This window comes from Sorghum bicolor, chromosome 1 (assembly GCF_000003195.3).
Source record: "Sorghum bicolor cultivar BTx623 chromosome 1, Sorghum_bicolor_NCBIv3, whole genome shotgun sequence".
NCBI lineage: Eukaryota > Viridiplantae > Streptophyta > Magnoliopsida > Poales > Poaceae > Sorghum > Sorghum bicolor.
In genome coordinates this window covers 411,196-427,823 of record NC_012870.2, presented here as the reverse complement: position 1 = coordinate 427,823, position 16,628 = coordinate 411,196, and the positions used below count along the sequence as shown (strand labels likewise).

Genomic DNA, 16,628 nt, shown 5'->3' with positions numbered 1-16,628 from the left:
ATTAGCCTTAAGTGTTATAGTAACCCATATGTGCTAATGACGGATTAATTATGCTTAATAGATTTTGTCTTGCGGTTTCCTGATGAGCTATGTAATTTGTTTTTTTATTAGTTTCTAAAAACTCCTCCCGATATCCTTCCAACACATCCGATATGACACTCAAAAAATTTTCATCTCCACTCCAAACAGAGCCTAAAAGTTGAAGACACCTGCAGCTAACTACGGAGTAGATCGAGGTTTACTTGCCTCTAGCTTATCGTCATTGGCAGTGATATGACGGCTCCCTATTTTCCGGATTACAAATGCAAAAGTTCAACGTACCTGTACGTTTTGTTTGAAGCACATGCATGCGCGCGGCGGCATATATGGATGCAAAAGTTAGGCTGTTTTGTTTGAAGCACATGCTGCTGCAGGGATGCAAAAGTTAGCAAAAGCTGTGTGCATGCACCTCATCCTCATGTATATAACCTACGTAACTAAGGCCTTATTTAGTTCCTCAAGTATTTTGCAAAAACCCAAAAACACAAAATCTTGATTCTAATACTAAATTTTTTTTGGTTTCGGTGTTTACTTCCCAAAAAAATTGCAAAAATTTTCATATTCTCTATCACATCGAATCTTGCGGCACATGTATAGAGCATTAAATATAGATAAAAAAAATAACTAATTACATAGTTTATATATATGTAATTTGCAAGACGAATCTTTTAAGCCTAATTATTTCATTATTGGATGATATGTGCTACAGTGTCCATTTGCAAAAAAAAATGTAAAATAGCAAAAAAAAATTTGCATTTTGCCCAAAATATTTTGGAACTAAACAAGGAACATATTTAGGCGACCGAATTTTTGTTTGGTGGAGCAATGCAAAATATGCATGCATGCTTGGTAACTCTGTTCATCCATCCGGAATGGTATTAATTCTCTGATTGCAGCTTGCTTGAGGAACAAATTAAAGTTATTCATCAAACATGAAAGAGGCCGAGTATATAGCAAGCTAGAGAAGGAAGATGCAGACCGTTTTTTTTTTCGTTTTTTTTTTTTGCTTTATGTACTAAAAAAACTTCAATAATAATTCATTTTAACATTTTAACTTTCCAAAAAAGTATAAGTCGTTCAATCATTTCTCCATATGCACTTAATTAACATTGTTAGATGCTTTATTCATTCGACATTTTATGAAGTCTAAAGACTAGTCCATTACTTTTTTTGCAAGATTTTCTTAAACAATGCATTACATATGTTAATTTATTTATTAAAGATTGTAGCGGATCAAGTTCAGAGCGGATATTTGTGGGTTTTGCATCCTTGGATTTCGGTTTTGGTGCCTGTTTTTCGTCCACGGTTTTGTGGGTCCAGATACCCAAAATACCATGGTTTTGGGCCCCCCGAAGGATGCAGCCCACTAGTGGCCCAACTAATAACTCTAGCTATATACTAACGCAGAAATCCCTCCACTCTCTCATCTCCTCCCTGACCCTGACGGCCTCGGCCTCCGCCGCACCATGCAGTCTCCGTGACTTTCTACGGCGGATCCACGACGAGGCAACTCTCGGCGGTCCCTCTCTCTAATGGCAGGCACAACGCTCATGCAGCCTGTGGGGACTGGGGAGGCGAGCACACGGGGGAATCCATTGCATGTTCTGTATACATCTTTAATTCGAATAATTTTATCTATCTATATACTATATTCATCAGCAATCTACCTTGCTAATAATTTATCATGTTTTGTATTGTTGTTCTTTCTGATTTATTGCAATATTCTCGGATTTCAGATAATCCGTCGGGTTTTCACCTGAATTGGTGTTCCGGGGCGGATTCGGATTTTAGGTTTGGGTTTCAGTTTTGGGTGCCCAGACACTCCAGGCGATCTGAACCCGCCCTGTTGGCATCCTTAGTTAGTTGGACTATTTAAACAAACTTCGTACTATATTATTGAAACTCTTTCTAGAAATATCTATTTATATATTGGATCTCCCTTTGTTGCCTTACTTTTAAACATCATCATATTGTTTCGAAATAACGTTTGGTTGAGGGGAAAAAAAGGCACATTCGTACATTTGGGAATTCTCTCACTGTATGTGCACTGAGTTGGGAGTTCGGAACGTGGGCCGTGTGCTGGGCTTGGTTGGGCTCATCAGTCAGCCTGGGAATAGCCTGTCAATAGACCTGGGCCTTGCAAACATACCTGTGCAAAAGCAGTGCAAATCGTATATATAGCTTGTTCATTCATTGTCAAAATCAGTGCTTGAAATCAAAGCCCAGACTTGAGATGATCGCATACGTGATACCAACGTACTGGACTGTTAATAGTGATTGTACAATCGGCAGGCGGCAGCTGTACCTAAGCTTTTCCTTCCTATACACACACAGTACTCTGCAACAGATTCCCAGCTGAGACTGCTACAAACCAATTCTAGTAGTTGCAGGCTTCGCAGTTTGCTATGCTGTCCGGACAGCCACCTTTATTCTATAGGATTCACAAGCTCTGTAGCTCCCTGTTCCTGAAAAAAAGAAATTAAAATGCCAGATTTTACATCGTCGGAACTGTCACTTTTGAGGCTGCACACAGTATATCTTGCATGCGCTTGACCACATTTTGATTTTATATCATTAGATCAGAAATTCGTTTGTTTCAACATAGGTGAGCTCTTAAGCACCATATATGACAGGCACTTCATGGTAATTACTTTGATGTTATATGTCCCCATTAAAATGCAGTCTATGTATCATACATTTTAGGAACAACAAATAAACAGACTCCTCTCTGGCTCCGGCTCTGACTCCTCCGGTCGGTGTTTGGACCTGTGGTCCTGACACTAACTAGTGAATTTGTGTCTGTGTGTCCTAAAATCGGATGGTGATGTAGGAAGAACACAGAAAATTTATATTGGTTCAAACCGAGAATGCACTACGTTCAGTGAGAGGTGGAGATCTTGTATTATCCTGTATCGAGGTGCTTATAGTAGAGGTTACAAGCTGGGTGTGAGAGAGGGAATGAGCCCCAGGTCTCGACACCGTGAGTAGAAAGTGAACACGGGTGGCAGTGTGCTCTCGCTCTCCCATGAGCACAGCTGCTACAAGTACGGACATTGTTTACTGTTCTGCGTTGACTCCCGAGGCCTCTTCCCCATGGTCCATGCTCTGGAGTTCTGATGGATACGTGGCTATAGGAGCCTGGCCTGACATCCAGGCGTTGTCTCTAGGTTTGGCCGTACACACATCGACGGGAGTGGATTGCACAGTGCCTGTCATGCCCTGCTCTACGCGGTGTGGGTGCAAGCGTGGGGACGTGACTCGTGTCCCATCCTGTCATACCACAGTCCTGCAGTAGGTGACGTCATAGGAGGTCTCAAGCGCTCCAATGGGGGAAAGGGCGCCCGAGCCCCGGGGTCGAGCGAGGTGGAAATCACTTGGCATCCTCCGAGGCTGCGGTGTCGGGCCTTGGACGAGTCGGAGATGGTTTTGGTCTCGTCCGAGACCCAAGGGTTAGGGCTCGGGCGAGGCAGAATTGGTAGGTCTATTTGGGTCTCGGACGAGACAGGGGATGATTGTTAAGCCTTTCTGGTTTATTATTTTAAAAGAATAGAATGAGGTTCTTAGCCCTTTACTTTGGGTACCCCGGGTTATGACACCTGACAAGCCCTGCAAAACGTTTTTTTTTTTAGAATCCGTTTTTAAGTTAAAAACAGAGGAGCTGGAGCCGTTTTGTGAAGCCACAAATTGTGGCTTCTTCAAAACGGCTCTAGCTCCTCTACAGGCCCCCTTACTGGATTGACTACAAAGCAACAGCTGCATTTTTTTCAATACCCGGCTGCGAACAGAGGCCAGAGTTGTCTCACAGAAAGTGTGGGCCAAATCCTTTTGAGGGGTGTTCATACAAATTTGCAAGGCAGGCAGTACAAAAATGTTTCACTTATTTATCTGCAAAATATGCTGCAGAGTGTAGACCCGTACCTTTGTTTATGCACTTGATGCTTCTGGAAGTGTGATCACCCGAGACTTTGAGTCATATTCCAGCTCAGTACTGCAACTGGAATTAGAACATTGCAACGATGCTTCTTAGAAATAAGCACATCAAGAGTGTAGACATGAATCTAGATAACATAATCTATGATAAAGGGACATACTTTGCACATTTCACTTTGTTTGTTGTACCGCCACTAGAGACTGACAGTATAGTCCCAAAGAAAGAAAGGTTCTCAGTACCACAATTTGGACATGGCCCCTAGATCCCGAGAAAAAAAAAATCATCAGTTTAGTACTTCAATATATATACTCTGCCATAAAGAACAATGGATAGCGCGATGGACAAATACCTTGAGGATTATAAAGTCCTGGACTATAGCCTTAGTCAATAACTGTGCTAGGAACAATATTAGGGGCAAAGCAGCAAACCATGTGAAAATGAATCCGAAAGGCTCTGGCAGCTGCATTATTCAAGAAGAATACAGAGTTAACAAAAGAAGGATTTGGACGTTGACCAATGACTTAAGCATGGATAAATTTTTATCCTCCAACCGGCAGAGAGCAAAGAATGCATATTAATAAGCAAATTGTGGTCATTCTTCAAAACTATAATTTGATATGTACAGCTTTATTATCCAGAAAAATATAAATACCAAGAAATATTTATTCTTTCAACATTTCTTGGACTAAGTAGTGGAGCTTTAGAGAGGGGGTGTGTCAGAGGGGCAATGGTCAGGATGTATCTCATATTTGGTCATAGATTAGTAAGAGATTGGATAAGAAATAAGGTACTTGAATCAGGTGGACACTGACCTGGAACACATTGATCTCAAAACCAGTCAATTCATCAATGAAAAAGAACCTAAATGCAAGGAAAGTAATGTTAGATATTCATCAAGATGGTGAACAAACACAACAAATTAAAGCCTACTAGCTTAAGTAAGTAAAAGAATAAGTGGAACAGTCATAGATATATAATAAAAGAAGATTTAAGTATAAGGATGAAGGATCCAAGAATGAGGATGAACTCACAGTCCCAGAGCTACAGTGGTGGCTGGAACATTTAGCAGGAACATCTTTAGGTAGTCAACATTCAAGTCGCTGTACACCTGTACCATATAGGACGCGTATTAGAATACTTGCACAGAGTAAAAGGTAATCAGCCTGCCATTGGAATACATCCATAACTCCGATTCTGTTGTAATAGATATAAACCAATTATTTACCTTATGACTCCTTAGACTGCACCTGGGACCCTCCATCACAATGACACTGCCGTCTGTCTAACGAAGGTGATGGAACAGCATAGCAGAGAACTTGATCAGCGAACATGGATATGAAGTGTGTGTATATATATACATCATCCTTGCAAGTACATACACAGGATGGAAGGAGAGGCCCAACCTTTAATTTGAGTTTGAGTTGGTCGAATTCAGCATCAGACATGATGGGGCTGCCAGCGGCATAGGCCATGGAAGCTTCCAGAAGCTTTTGCTCATCTTCGCCTGGAAACAGCACACAGGAAAGTAGTAATTTGTATCGACGCCACACCTTGGTTAGCATTAACTTTTGTTGCAAATTAAAGACTTGAGCACACAGGCTATATATTAGTAGTGGAGCAAATAAAATAAAGATGGTTACTTAGCATGACGACGCTGCTCCCCTCCCACATGAGCTCCTCCTTGAGGTTGTCAAACTCCTCGCTGGACATGATGGCCTTCTGGTCAAAGTAAAAGGCCTGTTTCGTTGGAGGGAACGGACGCTCAATGATCACAAAGAGTTAAGGTGAAAATCCTGTATGTATGTATGTATGTCCTTGTTGACAGTAGGTATGGACAGAGTAATAAATGAAACCTGACAGGCTTGCAGGAACTCCTGCTCCATCTCTCCGAGCGTCTTCTTCTGCTTCCTGTCGATGTTGCAGTAGGGGAGGATGTTGCTGTCCACCACCTCGTCGTCTTGTTCCTGAACCTGGCCTGGCCGAAGCAAAGCCACAGCCACAGCAAGCAAAGCAGTTATCATGAGATGGAGTGCGTGATTAAGTCGAACATGTGGAGTGCACCCGTTGAAGGATACCTTGCTGGTCGGTGGCGCGAAGACGGCGGCGGACGCGCAGCAGAGGCAGGGCGCCGCGAGCAGGGCGGGGGCGGGGAGAGAAGAAAGAGGCGGTTGTGGTGGCAGGTGGGTTGGAGCGGAAGCGAGGTGGTGCGTTGGTGGAGAGAGATGGGAGGCGAGACGCCGGCGATAGCCACACCTCGGACGCCATGCCAAGCGCGTTGCGATCGAGGCAAGCAAGCGACAGTGATGAGCAGGCGAGCGAGCTAGCTGGAGGGGAGAGAGAATGTGTGTGTGGTGAGGTGAGGTGAGGTGAGGTGAGGTGAGGTGTGGTGTGTGGATGGGCGGAACGGCGGGATAATGAGAGAGTATGATTGGTGGGAAGGAGCTCACTCCTGCGACTGCGACTGCGAATGGGATGTGTGGAGGAGGAGGAGGAGGGAACAAGAAGAAGATCCATCCCCGCTGCTGCTGCTGCTGCTGCTGCTTCGTCATGAGATTTCTCGACGCTCGATCGCTTGTCGTGTGGTGGGAGCTCACTGCTGATCCTATGGATTTTTTTTCCTTTTTCAGAAATTTGGCACCAATTGAGAGCGATAATATTTGGAGTGCCAGCGCGCCTCCTCGTGTGTTCGTGTAGTGTAGTGTAGTTTAGACCGGTTGCGGCTAGCTAGCTGCCAACATATATGTAGTGTGTGTAGCTGACGTAATATTTCTCTTCCAAGTTTTAGTCACCAATGATATGACGGGTTATTTGGATTCTCTCTGTCCCTCTCGGGCCTCTCGAATTAATATCCTGGTGCTTCTTGTGGCTATTTTTATGTTTTTTTTATTGTTTGTTCTGAAGCATTTAATTAGCATGGCTTTAGTGTAGTTTCAGTCGTTTGGTGCTCTGTTCACGAAATGTACCAAAAACATGAAAACCAGCCTCTAGACCCCGAAGTCCAAAGGCCTCAGAATATCTTGAAAGTCATACCAAACATGTTGGAATAACCAAAAGGTGTAAGCATACAATCGTACCTTTTTGATCATTAGTTTGCCTCCTGATGCGTGCCCTAGTACCAAAATAAAAACACCTGAGCACATATCACTCGCGACCACCATGGTGCTACAAACACATTCCTCTAGTGACTTAAACTTCACACCATGGACTCAAACATGCAAAGTGACCAATCCATCGTCTATAACACCAAAGCAATGCATCATCTGGATCTCGAAACTAGCTAGCTCAAAGAAACATTCAGTTAGGCACTAGATATCTAGGATTTGAGTACTGAATGGTACATCTATCTGAGTTACCTAGCTAGTGGTTATCAGTACTCCCAAAATTGCTAGAAATTCATGAGCTATATATAGCTCACGGAATGTGAAATTAACCCAACAAGTATATCACACGTACGCCTCAAAACTCCTTGAGGTCCATGTGTGCTTACAAATTCATGTCAGGCATGCTTGAGCGAGCCAAAAGGATGGAAGTAGCCTTCATATCCTATGTATTCTTCCTGATGCCTTGATATGTCAAAAACACCCAGGGAAGTACGTACATGTCATTTGCGGTCAGGAAAGGGAAAGAAACAAATGTCACTGACCTTCTTGAATACAGCCTCTGGGGTCTGGGCTGCATAATAGTCGACTAGTCTAGGGTCTCTGCATGGGGATCTCCATTAGATGAGGATCATATCGTCAGTAAAGAGGCAAAAAAGACAGAAATGGAGCGCAGTTGATTAACATTAGATTTTGGACGTCGTAGGGACTCGATCGTAGCAACCAGAGGCCGGGGCAACAGCAAATTTGTTTTGAAAGAAATTCGATCAAGTGCACTGTACTTATACTGGAGTAGTTCACCATGCGGCAAAGCAGTTACGCATATATTATTAGGAGGTTACGAGACATATATATATATATATGCGGGATATATACTAACGCTAGCAAGCAATACTAGCTTATACTGTACTAATATAAGTAATTAAAGCAATATAATAATGCGCGCGATTGCAATATCTTGTGGTTTCGAAGACGACAACTACTTCACCTCATGAATCGTCTCCTTCAATTCCCTCGATCGCCTCACCTCCACGACTACTATACTACTCTCGCTGTCGAGACGCATTGCACCCTCCGCCCTTGCTTCACCTCTCTCGCTTGATCGGTGCCGGCCGGCACCCTCTCTCTGCACCTGCAGCAGGCAGCCCGCGCGGAGACGACGACGATGGGGCTCGTCTCCGGGATGGTGGCGGGGCTGCTTCTGGGCGTGGCGCTCATGGCCGCCTGGAGCAGGATGATGCGCCGCCGCACCGCCAAGCGCGTCGCCAAGGTAACCTACTGGCTACTGGCACTGCACGCCGGTTGGTTGTTTATTACTATATATTTGTTGGCAATCTATCTATCTATCTATCTATCTATCTAGGAATTGAAGCAGTATATAAGTATTCATTCATTTGATTAATTTCATACCGTACCCAACCCACTAGTCTATATATCTGTAGTACACATGCTTCAAATAAAATGCCGGTTATTTATTTGCTCTTTAGGTTTAGGTGCCTGATGAATGAATAATACCCCTTGGTCGTCAAACCAAACTTTTTTTATGTAGCGCTAATTTTATGCTTTGAAAATTTAGCGGATGTATATAGCCCGGTATATGTTCATATTTCTCCTCAACAGGCAGCTGACATCAACATCCTTGGCTCACTCTCAAGAGACGATCTAAAAAAACTATGTGGTGACAATTTTCCTGAATGGGTGTCGTTTCAACAGTTTGAGCAGGTGAACGAAGCAACTGCACCTATATATGTTCTTTCTTATGAAAAATAATATTTAAACCTTATGTTCTGAAAGAGAAGAGTTTGTTTCAATCCTTTGCATCCTTCATGGCTACTTTATTTTAAAAATACGCCTCTATTTGGATGATCTCTGTCTATCTGTCATCGGTCCCTCCATTCAAACTGTTTGACTAATTTGTTGCTATTTTCATGTTGACTCATCAAAGAGGTTTTGTCTGTGGAGTATGGACAAAAATTTTTGGGGGGCAATGCAATTCTCTTTGAATTAAAACAGTTTTAAAAATCTTGTCTTTTGCTATAACTGCAATTATAAACCTACTGTTCATATGCACAAAGGTCAGAGCCTGAAATATAATGCGTGCTACTATGTTTCATAACTTATTGGACATGAAATTTGTTGCTCTACAGGTAAAGTGGCTGAACAAACACCTAAGCAAACTCTGGCCTTTTATAGCACAGGTATAAAAAAAAAGGAACTCGATACAAAATAATTTCATTTATTTTACTTACATCGATTCACCAACAGCCAAATTTCCAATTCATTTTGCACTTGGGACTGTTGAATCTATCTTTATGGCAATTTCTCTTTTCTACTTTGTATTAGGCTGCAACGTTGGTTGTCAAGGAATCTGTTGAACCACTACTCGATGATTACCGCCCTCCAGGAATAAAATCGCTGAAGTTTAGCAGATTTTTCCTTGGAAATGTGCCACCAAAGATAGAAGGTTGCTCTCTATCTAACCTAAACATATGAGGCAGTATAGAATTGGAGGAGTTTAAATTTACTTTTATCTTTTAATTATGAAGGTATTCGTATCCAAAACCTCCAGCCAGGCCAGATCATCATGGACATTGATTTTCGGTGGGGTGGAGATCCAAGCATAATCCTAGCTGTTGATTCCATTTTTGCTTCATTGCCCATTCAGGTTTCAGATGATATTAATTTGTTCAGCCATACATACATTGTTAGGAGCAACATGACCGTTCGGATGTACGTACTATTGAGTAATGTTAACTTTTAGATGAACCTACATATTTTCAGCTCAAGGATCTCCAGGTATTCACGGTCGTACGTACTATATTTCAGCTTTCTGAAGAGGTCCCCTGCATCTCCACCGTTGTGGTGGCTCTCCTTGCAGAGGCATGTAATCTCTTATGGATTCCTGGCATTTTTACCCTATGGAATCATCATATTGTGGTCTCTGATGTATTTATTTTGTGGCCTTTATATTGCTTCAGCCAAAGCCGAAGATACAGTACACCCTCAAGGCTGTGGGAGGAAGCCTTACTGCTATTCCAGGGCTTTCTGATATGATTGATGTAAAAAAAATGGGCTATAAGATTTAAAGATTTTATTGGTTGGTGTTGTGAATTGACCATAGATTTTGTATCTCCAAATGCAGGATACTGTGAATTCAATTGTTACTGACATGCTTCAGTGGCCACATAGGATCGTGGTTCCACTTGGAGTCAATGTTGATACAAGGTTAGTTTGTAACCCTAAGCTCCTGTTTGGAAAATGGGATTTTAGGAAGTAAATCCTTAGGATTTATTATTAGTAGAAATGTGAACTGAGTCCTATAAACTCCTAGAACATTGCCCTTCATCCAAACAGGCCACACCCTGAGGGTTTACTGAATTCAGGATTTGATAACATAAAAGTAGCAATGAAGAATTTATTCTTAGATGTCAATACTGATGGATTCTGATCTCAGTGGAGTATTTGTTTGCATTTTCTTCAGTGAGATGGAGCTGAAACCTCAGGGCAGACTTGCAGTGACAGTAGTGAAAGCAACTTGTTTGGTTAATATGGAGATGATTGGAAAATCAGATCCTTACGTGGTATTGTACATCCGTCCCATGCTGAAGGTGAAAACGAAGGTCGTCGATCATAACCTTAATCCTGAATGGAACGAGACATTTCATCTGATTGTGGAAGACAAGGAAACACAGGAAGTTATATTTGAGGTCTTCATCTTCTTCTTTTGCTTCAACTTCATTCAAGAGTTTGCAGCTTTGTAGTAGTATTTGTTTAGCAACAAAACAAAACAGAAACAAAAGAATGCCCCCCTGACGCCGGTGGTGAGCTTTTTTTTCAGATTTACGATGAGGACACTCTTCAGCAAGACAAGAAGATGGGTGTGGCTAAACTGGCAGTGAACAGCCTTGAACCTGCTGAGAGCCCAACGGACATCACCCTGAATGTGCTGCAGTCACTAGATTCACTGAAAGTGAAGGACAACAAGGGTAGAGGGACACTGCACCTCAAGGTCAGCTCTCTCTCAGCTCTCTGTTGTTGGTGTTCTCCTGATTCCTGACATAATAACAAGCTCAAGCCGCAAGCTGCATCTGATTCTGATCCAGACCTGCTGTGCTCATCACTTCATCAGGTCCTGTACCACCCATTGACGAGGGAGGAGCAAATGGAGGCCATGGAGCTGGAGAAGAAAGCCATGGAGGAGAAGAAGCGGCTCAAGGAGGCCGGGCTAATCGGCAGCACCATGGACGCGCTGGGCGGCGCCGCCTCGCTGGTGGGCTCCGGCGTCGTTGGCGGCGTCGGCCTCGTCGGCTCCGGAATCGGCGCCGGAGTGGGCCTGGTGGGCTCCGGAATCGGCGCCGTGGGAAGTGGGCTTGGCAAAGCGGGACACTTCATGGGCCGAACCGTCACTGGCAGTTTCAGCATGCCACGGAAGCGCGACCGCTTGCAGCAGGTCACGTCACGCTCACATTCACAGATAATAACCTGAAGCTGAAGCTAATCGACAGACCCAACCAACTCCAACGTTAGGCAGTCCGCCAAATTTAATAAGTTTATCAAGACTGTCGACTGCTCTCTCTCTCTCTCTCTCTCTCTCTCTCTCTCTCTCTCTCTCTCTCTCTCTCTCTGTTCCTTTACAGTATACTAATAACTAGTCAGACAATTGGATTTTTTTATAAAAAAAAAAATCTTGTATGTATACCGTTTCTTGTATGTATAAACCACCTGCCTGATACTGAGCATAAGTCTTGTCGCGGCATCACAATTCACATGCCTGTGTGTTTGACATAAAACTATGTTATGTGCACAAAAGCCTTTGGGTTTCTTCTTCATCTCACCTTCTTGCACGAACAGGGTACATGCGCCGATGTGCGTGCTCCGTTCAAATAAAAATGAAGCAAATTACCAAAACGATTTGCAGCCACCATGGTTTAGGGGTTCGAGAATTCGCATGTCCTATCACCCCACAAGAAAAAAAGGAAAAAGGGCAAATAAATATGATGCTAAATTTGATTGACCATAGAATAAAGCTTAACAGACATAATGTCCGTGGCCTTCTCTAAAAGATACTTTAACTAGAACATGGCAGTGTTCTCGATAGCAGTACATCAGAGACAAGGCAAAGGACCCCCATTCTCGCAGCAAATTCAGAAAGGCAAGCTACAATGGTCCGAAACTTCCTACAGCTTTGTCGCCACATATCAAAAGGTGTTTCCGGTACACTGAGGACAGAGTACTCGTTCCTCATATTCAAATTAAAGCTCAAGGCATAATTTCTCAACTATTCCAATTATAACCATTTGATTGGCTTTGTAGTCTTGTTTTACACCGTTTTACCAGGCCATTCCAGTACCCTCCCTCAGCTAATATCACTCTAGAAGTAATACCACCCTTATCTAATCCAGCACTCAACTTCAATGATACAATTCGGTCAAAAAAACTTCAATGATACTATTAGGATTATTGTACAGCCAGTGTATACAATACGCTAGTCGCTAGCTATAAAGAGAAAATACACTAGGATTATTAATACAGCTAGTGTATTTTCTATTTATAGCTAGCGTATTGTATACACTGTACTTGTACAATAATCCTAATATACAGATCCCAATTCAGTTCCATGAACTAGATTATTTTCCATTGCATACCTCCAGGTTTTCCAGAGCGTAATGATTATCATGGTATCATTACCAAGAACTAAAAGTGTAAGACAATGATGGTTCTGAGTTGTGATGATGAAGATATTGCACTGAGCTAGCTCTGTAAGTCTATAACAATTTGATTTGATACAATAATATTATAAGAATGGGTACTCAATGAATCGTCCAAATAGGAATTAATTGATTAGAGGTGGGAGCAAAAGTTTCAGAGCTTCTATCTTATTTTGCGAAGAAAGAAGTAGATAGAGAACTAGAGCTGGGATGTACCATAATTCAAATAGGACTGAGCCAGCATATGTCCAAGCTGGACTTGAGCTTGGGTGCTTAGATGCAGATGGCCGTCTTGCAATGGCAATCCCATTGCATCAACGAATCTGACGTTGCGAAGTTTGATCCCTTTCTGAGCATCCCTTACGACTTGAGTATACTGTCCTAGGCCTGATGCTAACCCTACCTGAAACATGTGGAAAGACAGAGGGGGGAAAAAAGGCATTAGGCATGCGGTTAGTGTTCATTATTAGTCATTGGGTCCACGAATTGAAAACTACTGTTGGTCCGTAGACCATTCAGTTCAAGTGCAAGCATCAGAAGAAGGTATATCGTTGGTTCATGGAATGGAGCAAAATGGTCAATATCGCATATGATGTTTAATTCAGTACGATAGCCCCCAGCCCCCCACCATCTTTACTTCGATTATGGTATCTTTCTCAGCATATGATGTTTAATTCAGTACAGAAACGAGAGCGTGTGCTTGTCTGTACAGAAATGGCACACCGACCCCCAAATGATGAACTCTCAACAATACTTGAGGCTAATGATGAAAGATGTCGGAATGCTGCATTTGTAGGCTAACAACCTTTTTGTAGGCTTCGTGGTGTACTTTGCAAGGCAGGAACGCAATGAGCAAGGGCCACAGTAATAAATGCATGGATCATGAACCAGGTACAGCAATTACTGTGGGTTGACAAAGCAAACTGGTCCAGTGATGTACGCTTGGAGCGGAATGTGGTTGAGGTGGTGTGTGGTCGGTGGTCCGGTGATGGAATGGAAAGTCGCTGGCTCCGGCGAGTACTGAGAATAATTTGCTTGCTTGTGAGAACGGGAATGAGATAGAGTACTCTGCGGGCAAGGCAGGCACGAACAGAAGAGGGTTGCCTTTGTGAGACGAATGGAATTGTTTTGTTGCAATGCAATCGTCACCAACCATAACCAAATGATAGTAACGGACTAGTAGGATACCAGAGCAGGTAGTAATAGGTAGCAGCAGCAGCAAGCAAGCAAGCTAGCTAGGTCGTTCCTTGCTAGTTACTCCTACCAACCGAGGCAAAAACAAACAAAAACAAAAAGAAGCATCCTTAATTACCTGGATGACGAGGAGGTGCGGGATGCCGAGATCAGCGCGGAGATCGCGGACGAGCATGGCCATCCGTCGGCCGTACTCGGTGGCGTCAGACCACCTGACGGTGTCGCTCTCCCCTTGGTACCACAGCAGCGCCCCGATGCGTCCCCCGGTCTCGACGGCGACCCTGGCGCGGCGCAGCATCTCGGCGTAGAGGTCGGTGCCCTTGCCCCACTGGGCCATCCGCGTGCCCCCGACGGCGCAGGGGACGAGCCCCACCACGGGGCTCCCCGCGTGGCCCGACCGCAGCAGCGCGTTGGCGAACGCCATCCCGGGCCCGACCCCGACGGCGTGGTGGTCGGCGTCGATTCCCGCGTGCAGCGGCTCCCGCGCCTCCTCCCAGCGCAGGTCGGGCGAGAGGCGGAGCACCGCGGGGGACGGCGCGCAGTCGCCCGGCACCACGCCGTCCCAGCGGTTCGCCACCACCCCGCCGCGGCCGGCCATGTTGGATTGCCCCGCCAGGATGAAGATCAGCTTGTTGGACGGCGGCACGTCGGCGACGACGACGCCATCATGGGATAGGGAGGAGGAGGCGACGGCGACGAGGAGCAGGAGGAGGAGGAGCACCATTGTTTTGGTAACCCCCTCGTCTGGTGATCTTCTGGGTCAGAGGGTCTGGCTGGCCGACAGAGATTTTGAATTCGGAGCACTTTGGTTTGCAAGGAAGGCAAGCGGCCGAGCGACCGAGGTCAAACAAAGCAGCACCCGGCGAGGCGGGTCCCACGGCCACTCACTGACATTCTCAGAGGGATGGACGCCCCTGTCCGCCGATCTACACTCACGTGCTCCTTCCGCCAGTTCAGACTTTAACAAAGATCCTTCATGTGAACACGTCCTTCCTTCCATTACTTTATAGTCACAATCGCCAGTAAGGGCTTGATAAAAAATTCGTAGCTCGCTCGAATCGCTCGTTAATAGCTCGGCTCCGGCTCTACTCGTTTTATAATGAGTCAGCTCGTTTTACAATGAGCTAGCTCGTTTTATAACGAGCCAGCTCGTGAGCTGCTCGCGAGCCATAATGAGCCAGTCAATTATTATGCTAGCACCTAAAATTGACTCAGCTATATACCCAAATATTTCTTAGTAGCTCGACCTAGCACATTCATGAATCCCTAATTTTATCCGTCAATAGATGATGCTTAAACTGTATGAGTATGACTATCATGTAGTCACAGTCGTGGTCGTAGTGCGTTGGCTGGACAAAACTCTAGTTTGTTTATTGAATTGTTAAAGCTATAAGTACTTTATTTAGTTCATTTTAAGTATGCATGTAATGTATTTGTTGCTCAATTACTTTTACAAATTTATAGTCTCTTTGTACTATGTTTTTATGATTTGGCTCGCGAGCCAAACGAGCTGCTCGAGCTCACTAACGAGCCGAGCCGAGCCAGCCTTCTAGCTCGTTAGTATAACGAGCTATAACGAGCCGAGCTGGCTCGATATTCAGCCCTAATCGCCAGGCGCCTCATCTACTCGCTCTATATTAAGCCATTAAGGTCTGTTTAGATTGGACATAAAATTTTTTTTGGAGTCACATCGAATATATCGGAAGGATGTTGGGAAGAGTATTAGAAACTAATAAAAAAAACAAATTACATTGCTCATCTGGAAACTGCAAGACAAATCTATTAAGCATAATTAATCTGTCATTAGCACGTGTGGATTACTGTAGCACTTAAGGGTAATTATGGACTAGCTAGGCTTAAAAGATTTTTCTCACGATCTTTCAATCAAACTGTGTAATTAGTTTATTTTTTAATCTATATTTAATGTTCCATGTATGTGTCCAAAGATTCAATGGGATGGATGAAAGTTTTTGGGCGGGAAACTAAACAGGGCTTAAAACAAAATGAAATTCTCGATTTACAACAAATTTTACGTTTGATCAAACCTATACAAAACAAAATACGAGTAAATTGTAAAATTAAAAAAAGTTGAAATACAGAGATCATGGAACTGTCTTTGAAAGCTTTCAAGAATTATATTTAGCGCTATGAAAATGAAAAAAAAATTAAAAAAATCCCCAAAACAATCCACTCAATGTCTAGATACGTTTCGAAAACTTCTTTGTAACAAATAAGGGCACTCACAATGCAAGTCTCTATCACAGAGTTTAAGACAATTAATCATATATTATTTATGGTATTTTGCTGATGTGGCAACATATTTATTGAAGAAAGAGGTAGAAAAAATAAGACTCCAAGTCTTATTTAGACTCTAAGTCCATATTGTTCTAGATAATAAATAACTTTAGACTCTATGATAGAGTCTGCATTGTGAGTACCCTAATGGACCAGCATAGTCTTAAACTTATGTTGTGTTCTTGCTGGTTGCATGTTATATTTTTGTTGTAGATTGTTTTCCAAACACATATGAACATCCTAGAGGCAAATCTAATTTTATGAATTTTTAGATATATTTTCATGGCCTATAAAAAACTTTATTTGGGATCTTTATGTCTCATTCCATCTCTATGATTTTTATTGGCCTCAAACCCTTATTAG

The 16,628-nt window shown here is 43.4% G+C and overlaps 3 protein-coding genes across 3 annotated transcripts; 1 reads left to right on the top strand and 2 right to left on the bottom strand.

Moving 5' to 3' along the window:
• On the bottom strand, positions 2,192 to 6,486 carry LOC110436541 (PGR5-like protein 1B, chloroplastic). The gene is made up of 11 exons (XM_021463789.1): positions 6,046 to 6,486; positions 5,824 to 5,945; positions 5,611 to 5,707; positions 5,374 to 5,474; positions 5,196 to 5,252; positions 5,002 to 5,078; positions 4,783 to 4,831; positions 4,320 to 4,430; positions 4,131 to 4,228; positions 3,958 to 4,033; positions 2,192 to 2,504 (listed from the first exon to the last, which is right to left on the bottom strand). Exons 1-10 carry the CDS (start codon positions 6,482 to 6,484, stop codon positions 3,964 to 3,966), a joined length of 1,221 nt encoding a protein of 406 aa, XP_021319464.1. The 5' UTR covers positions 6,485 to 6,486; the 3' UTR covers positions 2,192 to 2,504; positions 3,958 to 3,963.
• Positions 8,960 to 11,624, top strand: LOC8059253 (synaptotagmin-5). The gene is made up of 9 exons (XM_021463802.1): positions 8,960 to 9,266; positions 9,412 to 9,532; positions 9,615 to 9,733; positions 9,850 to 9,948; positions 10,047 to 10,127; positions 10,211 to 10,293; positions 10,550 to 10,775; positions 10,907 to 11,077; positions 11,198 to 11,624. Exons 1-9 carry the CDS (start codon positions 9,162 to 9,164, stop codon positions 11,552 to 11,554), a joined length of 1,362 nt encoding a protein of 453 aa, XP_021319477.1. The 5' UTR covers positions 8,960 to 9,161; the 3' UTR covers positions 11,555 to 11,624.
• Positions 12,682 to 14,919, bottom strand: LOC8059252 (probable carbohydrate esterase At4g34215). Its single transcript, XM_002463437.2, has 2 exons — positions 14,089 to 14,919; positions 12,682 to 13,179 (listed from the first exon to the last, which is right to left on the bottom strand). Exons 1-2 carry the CDS (start codon positions 14,692 to 14,694, stop codon positions 12,976 to 12,978), a joined length of 810 nt encoding a protein of 269 aa, XP_002463482.1. The 5' UTR covers positions 14,695 to 14,919; the 3' UTR covers positions 12,682 to 12,975.